The 19,952-nt window shown below is 44.6% G+C and overlaps 3 protein-coding genes and 1 non-coding gene across 9 annotated transcripts; 1 reads left to right on the forward strand and 3 right to left on the reverse strand.

The window, feature by feature from the left end:
- Positions 1-1,832: 1,832 nt before the first annotated feature.
- Positions 1,833-6,027, reverse strand: plcxd2 (phosphatidylinositol-specific phospholipase C, X domain containing 2). The gene is made up of 8 exons (XM_076161112.1): positions 5,616-6,027; positions 5,169-5,305; positions 4,813-4,932; positions 4,616-4,669; positions 4,379-4,534; positions 3,759-3,869; positions 3,548-3,678; positions 1,833-2,620 (listed from the first exon to the last, which is right to left on the reverse strand). Exons 1-8 carry the CDS (start codon positions 5,716-5,718, stop codon positions 2,461-2,463), a joined length of 972 nt encoding a protein of 323 aa, XP_076017227.1. The 5' UTR covers positions 5,719-6,027; the 3' UTR covers positions 1,833-2,460.
- A 695-nt stretch (positions 6,028-6,722) lies between these two features.
- mak (male germ cell-associated kinase) lies at positions 6,723-17,182 on the forward strand. Of its 6 annotated transcripts, none has more exons than XM_076161055.1 (16): positions 6,723-6,895; positions 8,695-9,093; positions 10,136-10,190; positions 10,275-10,396; positions 10,860-10,939; positions 11,626-11,758; positions 11,872-12,043; positions 12,465-12,632; positions 13,049-13,312; positions 13,508-13,719; positions 13,987-14,126; positions 14,297-14,440; positions 15,263-15,349; positions 16,000-16,119; positions 16,305-16,400; positions 16,530-17,182. In XM_076161055.1, exons 2-16 carry the CDS (start codon positions 8,990-8,992, stop codon positions 16,688-16,690), a joined length of 2,058 nt encoding a protein of 685 aa, XP_076017170.1. In that variant the 5' UTR covers positions 6,723-6,895; positions 8,695-8,989; the 3' UTR covers positions 16,691-17,182. The 6 variants fall into 6 exon arrangements, with proteins under 6 accessions (XP_076017170.1, XP_076017172.1, XP_076017173.1 ...); XM_076161057.1 differs by having other exon boundaries at positions 15,266-15,349; XM_076161056.1 differs by lacking the exon at positions 6,723-6,895 and adding an exon at positions 6,929-7,017.
- Positions 17,183-17,263: 81 nt separating this feature from the next.
- On the reverse strand, positions 17,264-18,869 carry tmem14ca (transmembrane protein 14Ca). Its single transcript, XM_076161109.1, has 5 exons — positions 18,804-18,869; positions 18,211-18,295; positions 17,743-17,844; positions 17,546-17,633; positions 17,264-17,469 (listed from the first exon to the last, which is right to left on the reverse strand). The coding sequence occupies exons 2-5, from the start codon at positions 18,284-18,286 to the stop codon at positions 17,412-17,414; spliced, it is 324 nt and encodes a 107-aa protein (XP_076017224.1). The 5' UTR covers positions 18,287-18,295; positions 18,804-18,869; the 3' UTR covers positions 17,264-17,411.
- Positions 18,870-19,212: 343 nt separating this feature from the next.
- trnap-ugg (transfer RNA proline (anticodon UGG)) lies at positions 19,213-19,284 on the reverse strand. The gene has a single exon. It is a non-coding gene; the product is annotated as a tRNA-Pro (tRNA).
- Between the last annotated feature and the right edge of the window lie 668 nt (positions 19,285-19,952).

Below are 19,952 nucleotides of genomic sequence, written 5' to 3' on the forward strand. Positions count from 1 at the left end.
AACCACTGTCAGTCTGAGTTAGGACGGTCATAAGATTCAGGTCATTTGTTTTTACAGCTGTTTCAATAGCGCAGTCATCACGGCCTTAAAGAGAACACAAACAAAGCTGTGTGTAATAGATGTTACCCGCCTGGTCACTGGCATCAGTCGACACCTGAGATCCACCACAACACAAAGGACTCTTTAAGCTGATATATGTGGGTATGACGTATTGATCACTCAAAGTATTCACACTGTACCAGTATGTGCTCTTTACTTTTCTGATTTGTTGATAATAGCTGGTTGACATCTGATAGTTGTTGACTGGAGGTCAAAGCTACAGTGTTTCATTCAACACCCCCATAATGAGCTTATATTTAAGTATTTTCTCCTCATCAAATATAGGGAACAGTAACATTCTTTTGACTCAGGCGCAGCTCAGTGAAGCCGGCCTTTCATGCTCAGATGGTTCGGTTGTGCCAGAACTTCTTCGGCGGACTGCCTGGGCTCTAAATCTGAGAGGAGGATATGGGGAGGTGTTGACTTTGGGAGGAGAAACGGTGCAGGATGGAATGCAAAAAAGGCAGGGAACGTAAGATTAAGTGGCGCTGAGTCCAAATGTGAGCTCAGCGTAAGAAGGCAACTACAAAGTCGTTTTGGGAGCAATGTGTGTGTCATAGTTATGACCAGCTGAATAAGACGGTAATCTTTACTGTGAGACCTGAGACGTGACAAACAGAATGCTGTTGGATTTGAGTCATCTTCTCCTCTGAAACCTGGGAAGCCTACTGGGAAAGAATGGAACCGTGGAGAGAAGGAGTGAGAGGGAGAGAGAGAGAGAGAGAGAGAGAGGACCAAAGCAAGCAGCAGAGGAATGCATCTCGCTCTCCATCTCCCACTTGTCTGCAGTGGTATGTGTAATTGCTCTACAATTAAAGTGCCCTGTGTGCTTCTGTGTGTGTGTGTATGTGTGTGTGCACATCATACTGACCAAATCCATCGGTGTCAACAATATGGTGTGGACATGACAGTTTCACACGAGCGACAGTGAGATGAAGACAAACAAGAGGGATTAGAGAACTTTGTTGTCAGATGCTGAAGGAAAACAAACAAATTTCTTTCTCTCTTTCTCTCTCCTCTCTCCTCTCTTTCCCGCCTGAAACCACAGGAATGAAAGGAGACTGTCGCAGCAATACAGTCTACACACACGCACACACACTCAGTCGCCACATATTTTCACTGCTGGACGAAGATGAAGACCAAAACAGAAGAAGAAGAAACACACAGCACCACATGAAGCCTTCTTATCACACTTGGCCTCCTCCCCTTGTTCCCCCTTAACACATTGAATCGGATGTGAATCTTTTTCTGCATCTCTAATTAAAGTATTGACATAAGAATAGTTGCAGCTGCGTTTGAGTGCGATGGGAATTGTGGCTTCTCACATCAGTGGCTTCCGCTCGGCCTTTTTGCCCCCTGAAGGTGTCATTGTCTGCATGGCTTGTTTAAGTATACAGCTTAAACCATAAGTAATGAGTGTGTTGGCACTGTGGGTTCCTCTTTCACAACAACTGACTCTGCTTAAAATAAGAGGAAAAACACGCAGCCTGTGCTTTTCACTCTCATTTCTGCACAGCTAAAACGGTAAATTTAGCACGAAAACCCAATGTTTATATGTTTCACTCCTTTTTTTACAGTTTCTCTGGGGTTTCCTACTTCTATTTTAACCATTTACTGCTTTCCAGGCACACTTTGAAGTAGATCAGGTAGTAACAATGAAGGTAAAAGGGTTAATTCTATTTATTTTGTAATTTCAGAGCACAATTGTCTCTTCATACAATACAAAATCCTTTAATAATAGCCTACAGTTGCGAATAACAAGATGTGATCAGCAACTAGAATAAGCTAAACAGAAGAGCATGGCAAGTAATGTCAGTAAACAGCGAATCCAAAAATAGCTTTGATGCATCTGAGATGTTGAAACCGCAAACAGTAAATCCAGGATCACAGGAGCGTCGTCCAGGTCGCACGTAACTGTGAATCCACCTAGACTCCAGCTGACTTCTCGTGGTGACGATGAGATGTTTATCAAGTTGTCCTCCAAATGGAAAGGCAGTCAATCACACAGGGCTGCAGTGTGACATGTTTTGTTCACACTGAGGGTAAAAAATAAGTCGCTCTGTCGATGATGAGTTATAAAAAGCTTTCTCGTGGGATCTCAATGATGGGATGACGCCATTTTCTGTCGTATATCACAGCCACGCCCACTACTGAAGTGCCCTTGAGCAAGAGAGTGAAACCCCTGCCAGCTTAATAATGTTATGAAAAGTTTAAATGCCATATATTATAATTTTAAAGTTATTTTTCATAGATTTCTCCGAGACGTGAGCATTATGTCACCGCTCTAATCCAACAATGGCAGGAGCATCACACACACACTCTCTTTGTCAGCACACCTTTGCCTTGTGGTGCGAGCGTGCGTCACGTTGGTCTGCGGTCGTGTTCAGTCAGCAGCAGGTTGTTGAGCTTGATGACGATGTTGGCGAAATCGGTGAGGTCCACAAAGTCAGAGGTGACGATGTTAACCCCGTCCCTCCCCGGCCTCTGGGCCTCCACCCATGACATGATGGACGGCAGGTTCCTGAGTCACAGAGTCACAATAACAACACAGGGATCAGATCAGAGTGACCAATGGCAGGTTGAGTTGTTTCCTTTTCCTGACCCTGTGATCACATTGATAGGTTTTAAAATCAAAGCTCTAATTGATTGATTTGATGGCAGAAATCCGGAAACTCCATTGTTGCCAAACTCTAATCAGTTATTCTGCAGCTGAATGCCCATTTGTCCACCAAATGTACTGAAACATGAACAGATGAACTTGCAGAAAACAGCCTGATGTTTGTGTCCGTCTGTCAGAGAGAGATCACTCTGCCACTATTGTCTCGGAATCCTTGCTTTGCTTTCAAACACTTTCTGTTTTGATTCTCATCATGCACACACACGCACAAGCACACACTCACACACACACACACTCCATGACCCATGAGCTGCCATATAAGTTCAAACAGCATTAAATTCTCCACGTTTCAGCCAACAGCCAGCAGAACAAAACGAGGAAGTCTGACTGTTTGCCCAGTTGTGATAAACGTTCCCCATTTCCTCGGATGTACAAAAGTAGGCCGCCTCCTGTCTCGCCCTCAACGTCCGTTCAGGAGTTTTACACTCCAAGCATCAGCTGATTCTGTTAGATTGAACAAGTGAGTGGGTATGAAGGATATCCGCAGTCTTATCTGACAGAGGGATGCATTTCTCGACAGTTTACATTAAGATATAGGTTTATTTTTTAGCTGATCCCAAATTAACAACACACTCTTATCACATTACGTTTACTACTTTTTTCACACAATTGCTTTTGACTTTTTCTTAATCTGAAGCTCTGTTAAGACCTCTAATGTAATTTCTCACCTTTCTTTTTTGAAGCACAAAAGACCCAAGGTGTGTTTTTAGCAGCGTATGCTATACCGCCCTCTACTGGCCACATTTCACAATCTCACAACAAAGCACTAACCTTTCCACCAGGTAGCTCCGTAGCCCCCAAACGAGGCCCTTGGCCACAGTGTTGACTTTGGGGGTGAGGATGGCTTGGGACACATGGAAGGCACCCTGCTTGGCTCTTTCTTTCAGTGTGGTGTCCAGGAACTAGACAGCAGAACAGAAATATACACGTTTAGATCGATAGGTAGATTCAAAACGGCACCTGAATTCATTGAAGTTCTGACCTGTGTGAGTTTGGTGGGTCGGGTGGTGTTGGCCCAGGGTGCAGGGATCTTATTTCCGGGCCACATAACAGGGCAGCCATGAGATGAAGGGTGATGGTAGAAAACTATTACCTGTGGATGGAAAAGGAGGGAAAGATGCTGATGGGTTGAGTTCAGGTGAGACGATACTACAGAAACACACCCAGTACAGAAAACATAAACATATAAAAGGAAATATTCAACAAAAGTTCAAGGATTGTCTCTATTATGATGCAATCATACACATCCTTGCATGCAGTTGACATGAAGACAGAGAGAAAGAGACAATGAGGAAGAGATAAAGATGAAAGACAGAGTAGGGGAAAGGTGACTGGGTGCTGGAATGAGTGTTAATGGGATGACCTTCACTACTAATACCTCTGCAGGAGAGTCACGTGCAACGGGGATTACCTGTCCACAGCTCACACACACACACGCACACGCACACACACACACACACACACTAATGTCATAGTAGAGTGCAACTAGGCTCTGCAGTATTCTACACACACCTTCTTGCTGCTGCTTCTTCATCACCTATTCATGTCCTCTGAATATAAATACAAAAATAAATGCAAACAATCAGCAGATTCCCACCTCACCTGGTATTTCTTCTCCCAGAGGTAATCCAGGGTGACGCTCTCCACAGTGCAGTTGTGACAAAGCTTCCTGCCAAACACCTCCTGCAGCATGCTGATGAGATACACGTGGTGCTCCGCCTCCATGGCGTAGTGATGGTTGAAATCCAGGAAGACCACCTCAAGAATGGATCAAACATTATGATCAGTTCGTCTGTGATCAGATGTTTCATATCGTGCTTCAAAATTGACGTCTCTCACCTCTTTGCTGTGTCTGTCCAGGAAGGAGTTGATTTGTACCAGACCGTCCCTCACCTTGAGACAGACAGGAAGATATTTTAAGACTTGATTTAAAACTACTTTTAATAAGAATCTGATGTGGCGCTTAAGAAGGCTAGAAGACAAAGTATGAAACAACTCTGAAGCACCCAAAGGGTCAATGCATAATTTCTGACCACCTTGTGTCCAAACAGGCCGTGGATGAAGTAGATCTCCTTTCCAGGCTGGCTGGGTTTGGAGGAGACTCTGAGGTCAAAATAGCGAATTCCTGCATCCAGCTGCTCCTTAAATGTCAGGTTCTGGGAGGAAGAGTTCACAGAAATATGCAAAAATACCACAGCGGAGGGGAAAACCAAGGTCATCCAGTGACACACAATTGATGCCTTTTGTGCTTTACGACTGTAAATCAGCTGAGTTTGGAGGGAACAAAGTCATTTCTACGTGTCATCATCGTATGAGAAGCTATAACTCAACAGATGGCCAATTATTGTAATGCAACATTGAAGTACTAGTGTCCCTAATCCATCAGATGTACCTGGGTCATGGACCACTTCACCATGACCTTCTTGGCTACTTGGCTGAAGACGGTGGCCAGGTATTTGACGTAAACCTTCTGATCAGGACCCACAGGAGCCTCAATGTCCACCCAGAAGGTAAAGGAATCATGGGAACCTGGAAGAGAGGATGAGGATGGTGAGGAAGAGGAGATGTAGTAGAAGTTTGGTGTAGAAGAATTCAGACTGAGGCTGCAACACCATGAACCTGGCGTTACCTGCTGCCGAGGTGCTTTGGAGCAAGGCACTGTAGCCCTAATTTCATTGGGAGGTTCCCCTTTGCTGAGAAGATAAATTTATACCTCCTCTGTCTTGTCTATCTTAAAAACAATAGTGATAGTAGTGAGATAATAGTGAGTCATTCTCTTTCGGATTTCTGACTCTTCGAAGGTCTTAACTGCTCTCATCCTCACGCACGTCAGGCTCACCTGGCACCGCAAGGTGTTTGAGGGGCATGACACTTAGTTTGGCGGGCAGCGAACCCATCCAGTCGGCATGAACGCTGCCGATGCCCGCAGGTCGCGTCTTCATGTCACCAACAGCCCCAGCAGCTACTCAAGAAACCGCTCTTTGCTGCATTCTCGGTGACGCATTCCCGGTCCCGCCAGGCTACAGTTACCGGAGATCATTTTGTCAGTTTGTCAGACGCGAAGCATCCACCGCTTGCGAGGGAATCTAACTGCAGCTCGATAGTGACGCCGGTTTCCTCCACAGCATTCCGGGCTTGCATGGCATCGCGGTGCGCAGGTATATTTGTATTTTCCAAATAAGGATGCAACCGGGAGACCGTAGATAGGAGCGGCAACAGCTAACGGCCGTGATAATCCTCTTAAAGTGGGATTCCACTCGTTACCCCCCCCCCCCTCCCCACAAACACACACACACTCAGCATACGTTTGTAACCTGTGTGTGTACTGCGTAGACACCATATTCTATTGTACTCTATTCTGTGCTTCTCTCTTCTATAATTATTAACATTTTCATTCCCGAAATGTGATCTAAAGTTAAAGTCAAAAATCTAAAGTTTCAAATGAGCACTTAGGCGTTTTACACAGTGTGTCTGAATCGTAGTCTTGTGTCGCCATCTAGTGGTGATTGGATAGAACGTCAACTGCATCCGGCGAGGTGGTAAAGGAGAGCGCTTGCTCTCTCCATTTCCGGTCATGACAGTTACATTAATCGCGTGACAATTTGCTAATTGATCGTAATTTTGTAAGAAACCATAATTTGTTTTGTTGTTGATAATAGTTTGGGTTGAAAAACTGTGTCGTCTAACTTTAAGAAACGCACATTTACCAGGAGGATTTTGCTATTACGAAACACAACAAAACAGAATAAATAAAATAAGCCTAATTTTAAGAAGTTAACGAGTCCATCCAGTATTTAAAGTCTCCTGATGGAGTTGACCATCCCCGTTGTTTCGTCTCACGAAAAAACAACAAATCCCATGATACACCGCGCTGTAGCGGCTCAGACGTCGCGTTTGTCTGTTTCCATGGAGAGAATCGCCCACACATACACAAATACACACACACGCTCAGACATACACACACACACGCACACACACACACACACACACACACACACACAGACACGGACCCTATCGCCACAGACATGAACTGAACTGCGTCTTGAATTTGACCTACAGAAGCTGAAGTTATCGGCAGGTGCAGAGAGCAGCAGAGGAGAGAAGCTACAGCCTGAAACGGTGAGTTTGAGATAAGGAGAGAAAGAGGAGGAGGAGGAAGTGTATCGCCAAAGCTGAGATGTCAACAACAAATGTCTCCTTTCGTGTCTGTTGTCACCTTTTCTGATATCCTAATTTCCCTAGTAAGTTATTTTTAAACTTCTTGTATAATATTGAAGCTTAAATGAGCAAACCGCTGCAGGTAAATGTGAGGTTCTTACTAATAGGTGGACTTCAGAGTCCAAAGGCATTTATTTGAACTTAAAAATATCTTGTATCATGTTTTAGAAGTCAATATTTTACTAAGAGTCAAAGCTTGATGATTTATTAAGAGAAGAACAAACAGCTTGAAGTACAATCGAGTGCAGGCTACAATATAATAACTATCAAATCACTGAATGTCAGGGAAAGATGAGAGTAAAGAGTCCAATCAATTGACATGTTACAAACTCCATGTACAGATTATACACGGATTAAATATTGTAGTATATGTACATTAACAAATCTGAATCTGAATACTGTACCACTCTGAGGAATGAGAATAGTATAGAGACCTTAATTAATGTTTATTTTTTTCTGCTGCCAGGTTGCACGTGTGCTTTTAGTATAATTGACCTTGAATAGCTTCTTAATGTCATCTGGCTTGGCCGCATCTTAATTCCCTTTAAATCCCTCTACAACAGATGCCATACGTGTTACCTGAGTGCTGTCCTCTCTATACAGTACGTGGTGTTGTCATAGGCTGTCTGGATTCTGGATATTAAACACGCATTGTAAAAGAAAACAATCAAAGGATAATCGATTATGAATTGGAAAATAACAGAATAGTGTAGCTTTAGAGTGATGTGGACCAAATGAGTTTGAAACCTGAACATGATTCATTTGCATATCATTCATGGGAAAAATGACTCACTAGCTCGTCATGGATCATGAGTCACAGAGTAAGAATCTAATTTTGAGATTCTGCTCCTGCATGGTTCATTAAAATTAAAAAACACAGATCCCATGTAGTTTAGCTGGACAGAGCTCTCAGAGGAGTGTATTCCTTTGCCCTAAAGCAGGTCAGTGTGAAAGAGCAGGGGTTCAACTTGGCTACGAGCCTTCACTCAATTTCAATGTACGTTTATTGCTTGATTTATGCCCCACTGGTGGAGAATCCTGATATATAATTTTGGGTGCAGTGAACACGTAGGTGGCACTCCAACAGGAATCCTCTGTGTGCAAAGGGATAAACAGGTTTACAAGGTCAGGGAGACAGGAGAAACTACTGGAATAATATGTGAGATGAGACATGAGGACCATGCAAAGCAGGCACAGAGTGTGTGTATGATCCAGTGTCACATATTTGTGTTGATATAGAGCAGTAGGCTACAATCTCAAATCGAGCACTTTGCAGTTTCCTCCTTGAGGGGAAGACATGTCAGCTGTCACAAGATGATATCTATCCTTTTTGCCTCCAGGTTAAGAGGGGAGACTTGGCTAAACATACAGTAAATAATTGAAGTCCTCCTGCCAGGCAGAGAGCTCGTGGAGGCTAGTGGATGCCAGTAAGCATTGCAATGATGTAACATCCTATTTACATCCCTGTTGGCCTAATCTGCCAAGAGCTGGCTATGTCATCCCCTTTGGGACGCCATGTTGGAGCGTCTTACAAGCAGCACACACAACTAATCCTCTTCAGCTCTCATTCACAAAGGAACAAACGAAGCGTTGCTAGTTTTCTTTGTCCTCAGATCCCTAAAAACTGTCAGTTCAGGCTCTGTCTTTACCTGTCATGTCTGTGTTTGTGACTGATAATGTTCATTTCTTGGTTACTGAAGGTTTGAAAGGGACATCCCCAGCTGCTGACTGATCTGCATTAACTGGATCCAGCCTTTACTAAGAGTGGAGTAACTGCAGGATGGGTTTACGCTGCAGGATTTCAGGAGCAGTTTGACATATTGACCAACTTAGCGTCCTCCATCCTGGGAAAGAACGGTGAAGCTCTTTTCTGAGAGGAGCCTGCTGGAAAAGGACAATTCACCAGCAAAGCAGGAGCTGAACATTTCATCAATGAATGAATCTGATTTCAGCCATAAGGAAAGTTAGTACCCTGATGAAACCGTCTTAAGAGAGATGATGAATCGCTACACCACCATGAAGCAGCTTGGTGACGGCACCTATGGCAGTGTGGTGATGGGGCGGAGCAACGACTCTGGAGAACTGGTGGCTATCAAGAGGTGAGGACCTGAATCATGACCGAATTTGTGAAACTTGCTCTCAGAAATATATAGATGTAGATTCATGTATTTGTTGTCTTAATTCATTCATTAATGGATCAATTGTCGAACCCACAACCTGAACCCTTGAACCTCCTGAGACCCAGACCGATATTTTGTTTGCATGTTTGATTTCTCTAACACTAGGGAGCAGTGAAACATGTCCAGATATGAGGACAACGGGTTTAAGTTCAGCACATTTATGTATAATTTGTATGTATATGTATAAGGTGAAGGAAACATGTTATGTCCCCATGTGAGGATACAGGGTCTCAGGAGGAAACACCTAAAAGGTCAGAACACAGAATTAACCACAATGTACATAGGATACGTTTATACAATGCATGGTTTTCCCCACAAACAAACAGCAGAGGTGCTTTAGAAACAATCATGTCGCGGTTGATGCTGGAAATTAAGCAAAGTGTCACTAAATCATTTCAGGTCAGGTATCCTTCAATCACCAAGGCAAACAAACTAGTTTACATGTCTTTGTTTGAGCATGGCAGCAGGGTTCAATAATGGATGAGGTGATGGGAGATGCTTCCACTGGTTGATAAGTTGGTTACCATGCAAGACAATACGCGCGGTGACGGTGAAAGGCAGTGAAAGTACAGGCCTGTGTCAGGTTGCTGACAGTGCGGAATGGGACGGCCCAGGCTGGCAGGAGCCCAGTGACGAGCAAAGATATCTGCACGTTCTGTAACGCTTACATAACGCAGGTACGGCGAGAGGGAGCGCTGGCCAGAGGAGTCACTTTCACACACGTGCGCCATGAGCCAGTGTGGGTGTGGGTGACGCTTGTGTGTCCAATGACACGGGCAGCTCGCATCAAGATCTGTCGGAACATAAATTAGCGAGTAAAGCCTAATATCTGTTTACATTTCTTCTAAGTAATTCATCATCGTGTGTGTGTGTGTGTGTGTGTCTAAGAGTAATATAGATGTGATGTCCTGCAAATGTGATGTTTTGTATGTCTGATGTGTGTATTGTGTGCCGTCCACAGGATGAAGAGGAAGTTTTATTCGTGGGATGAATGTATGAACCTAAGAGAAGTGAAGGTAAGGATGCGTTTGGAAATGTGCCTTTAAAGCTCTTTGATGGTAAATAGGTAAATAATACTTCTGGCTTTTCCCATGATCCAGTCGCTGAAGAAGCTGAGCCACGCCAATGTGGTGAAGCTGAAAGAGGTGATCAGAGAGAACGACCACCTCTACTTTGTGTTTGAGTACATGAAGGAGAATCTCTACCAGCTGATGAAAGACAGGTAAGAGTGGAGATCCTTACATTTGACATAATTTCCTGTCGTTAATTACTCACATTAGCCCCAATTTAGCTTTCTAATGGTGCGTGAAAAGACACACACCCAGGTATGATCGCCCCGTTTCATTTAGGTATGTCATGAACTATGCAACTGAGCCGTGATACCGACACACCAGCATGGAATTCATTCTTTATTCATGTTAATTACTCCTGCATTTAACCTTTGTCAGTACACAAACTGAGATGTGCCAAATGTTGGGTGAGCGTACATACCGCTTGTGTCCGTCACACCAGCACACAATGTAAAGGAGAGATTAAAAAAAGATAGAAGTGGAGGAAACTACCAGCGTTTAACACAAATGATTACATAATGTATAATGTGTGTTTACATGTGTGTTCCTTGATTTCCGGTCATTTTACTGACGGACAAGATGCTTATGAGACTTCTATCAATTTTATGTTTTCAGAAGAAAGTTGTTCCCCGAGTCAGTGATAAGAAACATAAGCTTTCAGATTTTACAAGGCCTGTCATTTATTCACAAACATGGTAGGTGCACCGCGTTCCCTTCACCTTCGCCTTCCAACCGAGAGAGGTTACACGCTGCAAGATGCAATGGAATCTTGTAGTTTGAAACCCTCCCTAACATTTCCTTTCCAACAGCCTCTTCTACCTCTGCTCATAGTTGCTATGGGGGGATGGATGTGTGGATACCTCTGAATCAATTCAATCAGATGTGGATGTATTGGATCAGGATGAAATGATCAATAGAAGGCTTTAATCAGAGACAAATCTGTGGATCCACACATCCAGCAGGACTGCGGTTGTTCTTCTGGGCTCTTCCTCTCTTAACTCTAACTTTATTTCTGTTTTACCCTCCTTCTCCTTCTCCTTCTCCTCCCTCTTTCCATTCCCTCTCTTCTCCTCCCCTTTGGCCTGCTGCCAGAGAGAATAAGATGTTCTCAGAGAAGGAAATTAGGAACATGATGTTTCAGGTGCTTTCTGGGTTGGCTTTTGTGCACAAGCATGGTAAGAGGCTTTACCTCATTCTTTACCTGTAGCATGACCTTTCACCTCGCATTCATAATTGTTGTATTTATACTCAGACTACCCATTGCATGTATAGTGTCATGTGTAAATTATGCCTCTTGCAGAACAGTTGTACTTGAACATATGTGAGATCGTCTGGCGTCAGAACTTGAGAGACAACTTTAATGTGACTCCTTCCCTTCCAGGTTTCTTCCACCGGGACATGAAACCAGAGAATCTCTTGTGCATGGGTCCAGAGCTGGTTAAAATAGCAGATTTTGGCCTGGCGAGAGAGATCCGCTCCAAACCTCCCTACACAGACTATGTATCAACCAGATGGTGAGAGTCCTTTCTAGACATCGTGTAGAATCCGTCGCATAGAAATAGATCTGTGTTTTAGCCATGTGTGTGTTTTCAAGCCGTGTGTTTAGGCTTGTGCGTTCTCTCCCCAGGTACCGAGCTCCAGAGGTCCTCCTCAGGTCGTCTCTTTACAGCTCTCCCATCGACCTGTGGGCTGTGGGCTGCATCATGGCCGAGCTCTACACACTCAGGCCGCTTTTCCCTGGGAACAGTGAAGTGGACGAGATCTTTAAAATCTGCCAAGTCCTGGGCACCGTCAAGAAGGTGAGGCACAGAGGAGAGAGTCAGAGAGAAATGTCTAATTACCCCTTATATGTTCTTTACAGTATCTATCTGTTGTGGGGTTTGTGTGGCAGGGGCAGATGGTGTGTGGGTCATGAAAATAGAGGAAAGTAAAAAGAGTTTTGTGGAGGCTTATGAATGTTTTAGGCTCTATTGTATGAGTGTAATTACATTAGAGGCTGGATACCTGCTGGGTGGGTTCAGCTGGTGTTGGGTTTCTCCTTAACAAAGCCCACATGTCCTGTACTGTACATGGCAAAACAACACAAAGTCCTCAGTATTATACTTAACTGCTTCCTCTAACACTCATACTTTAGGTTTTTGTGTCTTTATGAAGTGAAATAAAGAATTTGTCTCAATCTCTGAATTCAATACAAACCTCTGAATCTGTGTCCTCTGTTAGTCGGACTGGCCGGAGGGCTACCAGCTGGCCTCAGCCATGAACTTTCGCTTCCCCCAATGTGTGCCGACCCACCTGAAGACCCTGATCCCCAACGCCAGCAACGAAGCGATCGTCCTGATGAGGGACCTCCTGCAGTGGGACCCCAAAAAGAGACCCACAGCTGTCCAGGTAGGCCAGACCAGCAAGGATGGATGATGTAGAATTCCACTTTGGGACCCCCTGCCTGGCGTTTTACCGCAGCCGCATGCAAGCCCGATCATCACAGGACCATTAGCCCTTTCATAGTTAAACATAATTTCCACTCCAGTGAGACCGCTAAATGACTCTGTGGGCTCTGAGTAGGAAAACGCCTCTCCAGTGGGAATTACACAGCTTTTCCATCCTCTGCTTACAAGGGCCCCAGGTGCTTCTGTTCTATTAGGATGCACAACTAATTTTACCCTAATTTCAGGGAACAGTTCCGCTTCACTTTTGTTGTATACGTTAGGAGTAAACATTTCTCAACTCTGCTTTTGTTACGTCCAAGCGGTTGATGAAATCCTCCTCCTCCCCTTTGTTTTCTCGTCTCTGTGCTGTGTTTCTAGGCCCTGCGATACCCGTACTACCAGGTAGGCCAGATTTTAGGGCCACGTCCTCAGAGCCAGGACATCAGGAAGGTCCAGGCCAGGCCCCCGGCTCAGAATCAGGCCTCCGATCACAAGTCAGATCCCCAGCAGTCCTCCTCTGAGTCCAAAGACTCCACATCCCCCTCCAGAGTCAACAACCAGCAGCAGCAGCAGCAGCAGCAGCCTCTTCAGCAGATCCCCCTGCCCCAAGCTGAGGGCAAACCAGGGGTCGTCAACCACACAGTAAGCATCTTTACACCAATCACAGCCTTTTATTTGTATAGACAGAGCCAAGGTTATGAAAATATATAGGCTATCCAAGGAGTTATGTTGGCCTCTGCAGTTGAGAAGTACAAGTTATAGGACAAGGGAGTTAAGTTGCAAAAACACATTTTAATATTTCAAACTCCAAACTTGCTCCCTCGCCTCCCTTTACAGAAGCCGGTGTCGCTTGGCAGTGAGAACAGCGTTGGCGGCGGCGGCGGGATGGGTGCGCTGAAGAGCGGCCGCCGTCGCTGGGGCCAGACGGTGGCCAAGACCACTGACAGCTGGGAGGAATCCGACCCCTCGGAAACCGCCGCCTCCAACTCCAAGAAGCCGAGCCTGGGGGTTGCAGAGGAGGAGAGGGGCCCAAAGGAGCACCGCCTACAGTAAGGCCTCTCACGTCTCAGCACAAGCATGTTAGCGATTTTACCAAATGTTCAGATTCGACACACAACTTTGCATCGCTTTACATACTTTTTTGTGTAAACGATCGTCAATATGCAAAAGTTTGGGGAGAGATTAGCTGTCCAACGCATCCGATATCGTTTTCACTGGTAGGTTATGCAAGTAGTTCTGCTCAACCCTCCCTCAGAGTCACTGTGTGTGTGTGAGTGTGTGTGTATAAATGTGACACTCTTTTCACACTTTTCCAGATGCAAAGGGCAGAAGCCTCTCTACTCCTTCAGCGCAGTTACCAAACTCCCCAGCAATGTCAAAGTGGGCCAAATGGACTCCAGTCTCCCCGGATCTGCAGCACGGCAGCATTACCTCAGCCAGTCACGATACCTGCCAGGTACCTCCACCAGCTGACCTGAGCTTCAATTATAACAATAACACACGCACACACAAGGCCCGTTCTCTCATTATGTCAAATCAACCATAAACTGCATTCACTCGCTGAAAAACAGAGTTCTTATCCGGCGCTGTTTCTGTTTCTCGTGTCCTCATTTCTGTTGCTGTAAGGATTAATTGGCAAGAACCAGTCCAACTCAGCAGATAAGGAGCTGAGCGGCATGACGCTGCGGGACCTGTGGGAGAACTCCTCCAACACTATAAATAAACCTCTTGCACCTATCGGAGGATTATCTGTCGGCAGAGCCAACGCAGGTGAGCACAGATGCTTCACGCTGAGATTTGAACAGGAAGTACTGCAGGAAGATTCTATCCAAAGACAAAAACAGAACTCAAACACGATGTAAACACCAGGATGAGAAAGGGGGCCGAGCTTTGATAACATCAATAATTAGTCCGGCTTGGAAACCTGGCGACTGTCACTGTCACCTTCTGTTACATAACTTGACACTGTCGTCTGATGTGACACGACGGCCCTAAATGCTAATGATGCTGCTAATGTCTCAGTCTGGCTGATCGGTAGTTACGGGGCCGTGGACAAAGCCGCGTTAGGAGCGGGCCCAGGCGTCTGCGGCTTTAGAGCTCAGAGAGCTCTTTCATTCATTTGTCATGTACACAGACACACAATACGGGTCCCTGCCGAGCTCCAAGCATTCCCTCTCTTCTTCGTCTTCTCTCTCTCGGCTGCTCCCGCATTGCTTATTCATGAGATTTAAGGCTGGTTGGTGTAAGATCAAGTGTTCTGTAAATGGCCCCCAACTGAAACCACCCCCGCCCCCCCACTGCACTTATCCCACCCCCGACTCACACACACACACACACACATACACACAGACACACACACCTACAGTATGTTTGTTATGGTTCTGCTCTCATATCTGTTCTTCTCTTCTCCTTCTTCACCTCTGAACGGCTGAGTTGAGGCGGCGATGTCGTCGCTTATGCTGCTGCACGTTCCTTATGAGTCCGTCTCCTCTGTCATACAGTATTTTCCACCTTCATTTTCTATTTTTCTCCCTCTTCTCTCCCTCCGTCTGCACGCATTTCTCCTTCAACTCTACTCTTTGCCGACACAAGAAGAAAACACCTCAAACTCTGCAGATAGCCCATCAGAGAAAGCCGTTGTTAAAGAAAGAATACTGGAGAAACTCGATCTCTCCAAAGGTATTTTAATGAGATTTCTACACACAAACTGCCTTTTGCTTATAAACCTCTTTATCCAGTTCCAGTTAGAATAGGGCTTGTTTGGCCTCGGCGGGGGTATGCATGTGTGTGTTTGCTCTAATGAGTGCACTCCTAGTCACTCATGTAAAATAACTTTGAACAAACCTCGTTGTTAACTGCCACTCCAATAGCTCCGGGGTAAAAGGAGATAAACTAACAACCAGAGTAGCAGCTGACGCTCCTCAGGTATTGAGCCAACAACTTAACATGTGAAAGGCTCCAGCTGGTTAAGCCTCTGCAGGAGACCAGGGTCCAAATACACACTTCAGCCCCGAGAACTAAGACCTCCAGTTGCTAAATTGCACTAGAAGCACAATGTCTTCATAAGGGAACAATGAGGTATTTGACTAATTATACTGATAACCATCTGTGAGTGCTGCTCAAGCAGATCGATGGTGTCTCTCGCTAAGTTGAATGACTTCAATCACTCGCTCTTAGTCATGCATCTGTTTGGATCTTCAGTAGCTGTTGCATACGAAGGAGGCGCTTCACACGTGTGCACGCAAATACAGTAATTGGCGTCAGTTAGGAATGTGCGAGAACAAACACCAGGCGTGGCGTCGTCTTGATTCCTATGTTTGTTTCTCCAGGGAACTTTGTGAGCACCAAGTACAACCTCTCCAGCGGTTACATCCCTTCAGTCCAAAAGAAAGAGGTGGGCTCAGTGGGACAGAGGATCCAGCTCGCCCCCTTGGCTGCTCAACACACAAGTAAGGTTCTAACGGTTCTATTCCCTCAACGGGAAGCCAGAGGAGTAAATCTACGACTGCATTAAACCTCAAATCTAACTTCTACTTCCTGTTTGTCACTGTTCTAGTTTCTCACTTGTGTTTCCATCCAAACTCGAATCCAAACTAACTGGATCTGCACTTCTCTTCTTTCTTCGCTCTTTTAGTCAATCTTTCTTCTTCTCCTGATAATAAAAAGGGCAAATCTAAGTCTGCAAAGGCCAAACCCTCATCCAACTCTTCTTTAAGTGAAAGTAATGAAGGTAAAGTCTGTGTCTGTGTCTCTGCTTTGATCATCTTTCTCTTTTTAAATCATAAAAGAAGACCACTTCATCATTGAGATGCAGGTTCAGAGCAGACAGATTGACTCAGCTGTGGTTGCGTTCCTCCAGATTTCGAGGGCTGGAAGAGGAGGGGAGACCGGACGCAGATGAAAGGCAGCAGCTTCTCCGCTCTGGGAAAAACCTCCGGGAATCTCCTGAACAGAGCTCCGGCCGTGCAGCCCGTCCACGGCAGAGTGGACTGGACCTCCAAATACGGGGGAAACCGGTAGTTCATGGAACCGACTGCTGCTGCTGGGCTGCGGTGCCTAAATGTACACATCAGCACCTGCACATGTTCGAACTGGGTAGTTAACCAGCAGCTACTCATTTCATAATGTGTAAAGTTAAAGCAGTTAGAGTTTAACATCCTTTCTGAAGACGAGGTGATGATGCCATGATGCCGTGTACAAGACAATCCCACTGAGATCCCAAACTGTAGAGCTGTGAGGATCCAGTGAGAGCCAATTCTGTGATGGATGGAAGATTCTGCCTAAGTTTGAAATGAAAGTCCAGCTCTTTGATTTTTTTATTCTAGTTTTTACTGTCAGGTACTGTATGAGTGTTTAAGCACGAGAGATGAGAGCAAACTAAGTCACTTATTCACTGATCCATGCTAGTTTGCTTTTATTCACCATAGATGAGACAGAAGTGAAGCAGATGATGTCATGTATGGCGAATTGTAAGACAGGTGCAACACTTATTTGTATTATGCAACTAATAAACTGAAGATTTTGTAAATGTTTTATAAAAAAATAAAGTTTATAGTGTTACCTATCAGTCAGAAAGGAGAGGACAATCACTGCTTTTATATAAACAAGGTTCTTTATTGTATTCTCAGTTACATCTTTTCTACAAAATGAGTAAATGGCGACTGAAGCAGAAGCAGAAGATGGAATCCAAGTGAAAGAGTAGACACTGCTGATTTGTTTTCAGTTGTGGATCTCAACCTCATCAGGACTCCTGAGGTTTCTGGAGAAGCGTCAGGCTGAGCTTCCCCATCATCAGAAGACTAGAACAAGCAGAGAAGACTTAGCCTTCATTCACAACAGATTGCAACAGAAAGTAAACATGCAGCCAGATGATACCTCGCTCCTGCCATCAAGCCAGCTGGCATGAACTTCCTGGATCCATAAAACCTCTTTCCCATGACGCCAGCCAGAGCTCCTGATGTGACTGCAGGAAGCCATGAGGAGGGAAATGTTAGGGATCACTACGCTCTCAAATCACACACTCTTTACTCTTATTAACACACAAACAACACACGCAACATGAGCTCACTAACCTAAGGACACCCAGATATTTTGAGGGTCATTGGAGATCTGGTAGGCACCCACACCAGCCAGGCCACCAAAGATGAGCCCGGCAGCAAGAGAGGGAACGCTGCCTGAGAGAGACAACAGCACAGGTGAGCACAGTCTGTGTTTACTCAGCTGACTTAGATTCAAAGCAACTTATTATAGTGGAAACTGGCACAAATGAGTGATTGAATACACAATTATCTCTGCTTCAGACTCACATCTTTAGCAGGTTAAGGTTTCATCTTTCTTATAGTTTCAGAAGGTTTGACTGATTATGATAATTAAGCCAAGTTGGCAACAGCTTGGCAATAATGTAATATTAATCAACACATTTTGGTTCAGTACCAGGCATCACATTCATATGAATTGGGTAAAGCAGCGATCATAAAGGGCAAATAGATCAATTTTTGTATTTTTAAAAGCGTTTTAAAACCACATAACACTACACACACCTGCTTTGACATAACCCATGACTCCTCCGGAAGCGACCAGCGCTGCATATCCGTATCCCAGCCAATCGACAGACATGATGCTCACCTGTCAGGGCCGCAGCGTTACTAACAAACACACTGATGCACACACCTACGCCAAAATCAGACTAACTGTGCAGTAATCCTCGTTTATGATGCGCATTAAATCTGATGAATACTTACAGCTGCGATTAAACAAAATGGGCTATCTGAGTTAGCAAACACTGAGGTGTTACAGAAGAACAACTGAGACAACAACACACACTGAAACATCGGCGCGATACCACCGTTTCTGTGTTGGTGTGTCAGAAGTCGTTACATAGTTGTAGCTGTGTGTGTGCTGATAACACAAACTGCTCTGTCATCTCCCCATAACAGCAGCAGAAGGGTTTGACAACAATCACTACAGCACACACACACCCACGCGCTGAGCAGTGCGTTTACATGCTTCCACAAACGTAAAATTCACTGACGTATTGCAACTAGTAGCTTTATGTTTATCTAAAACGTCAAACATTACACCAATGGCTTGTCTGTAAATACAATTAAGATTGAAACGAAAACGTTCGTACAACCTTGCAGCTTCGCTTTTGCCCTTCTGTCTGTTCTTCGCCGGGCACTTATTACTGCTGCACACAGCATTCGGTGAGGTGCATGATGGGAAAGGTAGTACATCCGAAGAAACAGCTGCGTTTTGATTGCTCTTCAAACTGAGCTTTGCACCACAGCTTGAGCTTTATCGTATTCTTGCTTTCTCCTCCATATGCGCATGAAGTGAATCCTCTGCGGGCTGGATTGTTACGATAACTCGTGATATCAAAAGAAAGTAAAAATCTGAATAATGTATATGTATATATATATAGTTATATATATATGTATATATATATATAACTATATATATATAGCGTGGAAATGACACAACCACGGGTTTTAGATGAACAAATACATATTATTGTTTTATCCTTGAAATCAAAATCAAAAGGAGGGCTCGTCCGGGATTTGAACCCGGGACCTCTCGCACCCAAAGCGAGAATCATACCCCTAGACCAACGAGCCATGCTGCAGAGGGAACCCAGACGGGTATATGTACGTACACATATACCATCTGTGTGTTGTATATATAGTTGTGTAATTAGAGCCCGGACGACAATAACATGCAGCTTCATATGAGGATATTTCTGATATCGAACTGAACCAATGACGTGTTTGAACCTGCTATACTCTCTACGACCACAAGATGGCACTGCAGGATCACAGTAAGGATTGTTTGAGGGTTTTGCTTTTGTGTGTGGGTTGCTTTACGATCAGAAAAGTAGTGTCTGCAGGTTAAGATTATACTTGAAATTATGAATGAACTTTTCATGTTGGAGTACAAACACCAACGTTTCCAGTTTTAGTTTTGTAAAAAATTGACATTTGCGAGGCTTTAACCCATGATTACAAATTATATTTCAACTAGACGTCTTAGGTTGCTTCTAAACACCTGTTTTTATACTTCAGACAGACTGGCATCGATTAGATTCCTTCACCTATACATGAACGTCTCCCTGCGCACATTCTCATTTGGTTCCAATTACCTGAAACAATGCCACTACCTTACCCTGCAGCAAGATGGCGCCAGAACACAATATATCCTCAATTGGCCGCTGTAACGTTCATACAGTAATAATGAACACCAACACCGACACCAATTTATGACCAATTTCTTTTTTGAACTTAATAAA

This window comes from Genypterus blacodes, unplaced genomic scaffold, assembly GCF_046128005.1.
Source record: "Genypterus blacodes isolate CSIRO-AG114 ecotype Tasmania unplaced genomic scaffold, CSIRO-AGI_Gbla_v1 ptg000110l_1, whole genome shotgun sequence".
NCBI lineage: Eukaryota > Metazoa > Chordata > Actinopteri > Ophidiiformes > Ophidiidae > Genypterus > Genypterus blacodes.

Excerpts from the sequence above, each read along its gene's own strand:
- plcxd2 (XM_076161112.1), bottom strand. The coding sequence starts at position 5,718 with ATGAAGACGCGACCTGCGGGCATCGGCAGCGTTCATGCCGACTGGATG. Across the intron at positions 4,670-4,812 it reads ACGGCCTGTTTGGACACAAG|GTGAGGGACGGTCTGGTACA; the intron begins GTGGTCAGAAAT and ends GTCTGTCTCAAG. Across the intron at positions 3,679-3,758 it reads GACCCACCAAACTCACACAG|TTCCTGGACACCACACTGAA; the intron begins GTCAGAACTTCA and ends TCTGCTGTCTAG.
- mak (XM_076161055.1), top strand. The coding sequence starts at position 8,990 with ATGATGAATCGCTACACCACCATGAAGCAGCTTGGTGACGGCACCTAT. Across the intron at positions 10,191-10,274 it reads TGAACCTAAGAGAAGTGAAG|TCGCTGAAGAAGCTGAGCCA; the intron begins GTAAGGATGCGT and ends CCCATGATCCAG. Across the intron at positions 12,633-13,048 it reads AGAGACCCACAGCTGTCCAG|GCCCTGCGATACCCGTACTA; the intron begins GTAGGCCAGACC and ends CTGTGTTTCTAG.
- tmem14ca (XM_076161109.1), bottom strand. The coding sequence starts at position 18,286 with ATGTCTGTCGATTGGCTGGGATACGGATATGCAGCGCTGGTCGCTTCC. Across the intron at positions 17,634-17,742 it reads AAATATCTGGGTGTCCTTAG|TCACATCAGGAGCTCTGGCT; the intron begins GTTAGTGAGCTC and ends GGCTTCCTGCAG. Across the intron at positions 17,470-17,545 it reads GGCTTGATGGCAGGAGCGAG|TCTTCTGATGATGGGGAAGC; the intron begins GTATCATCTGGC and ends TGCTTGTTCTAG.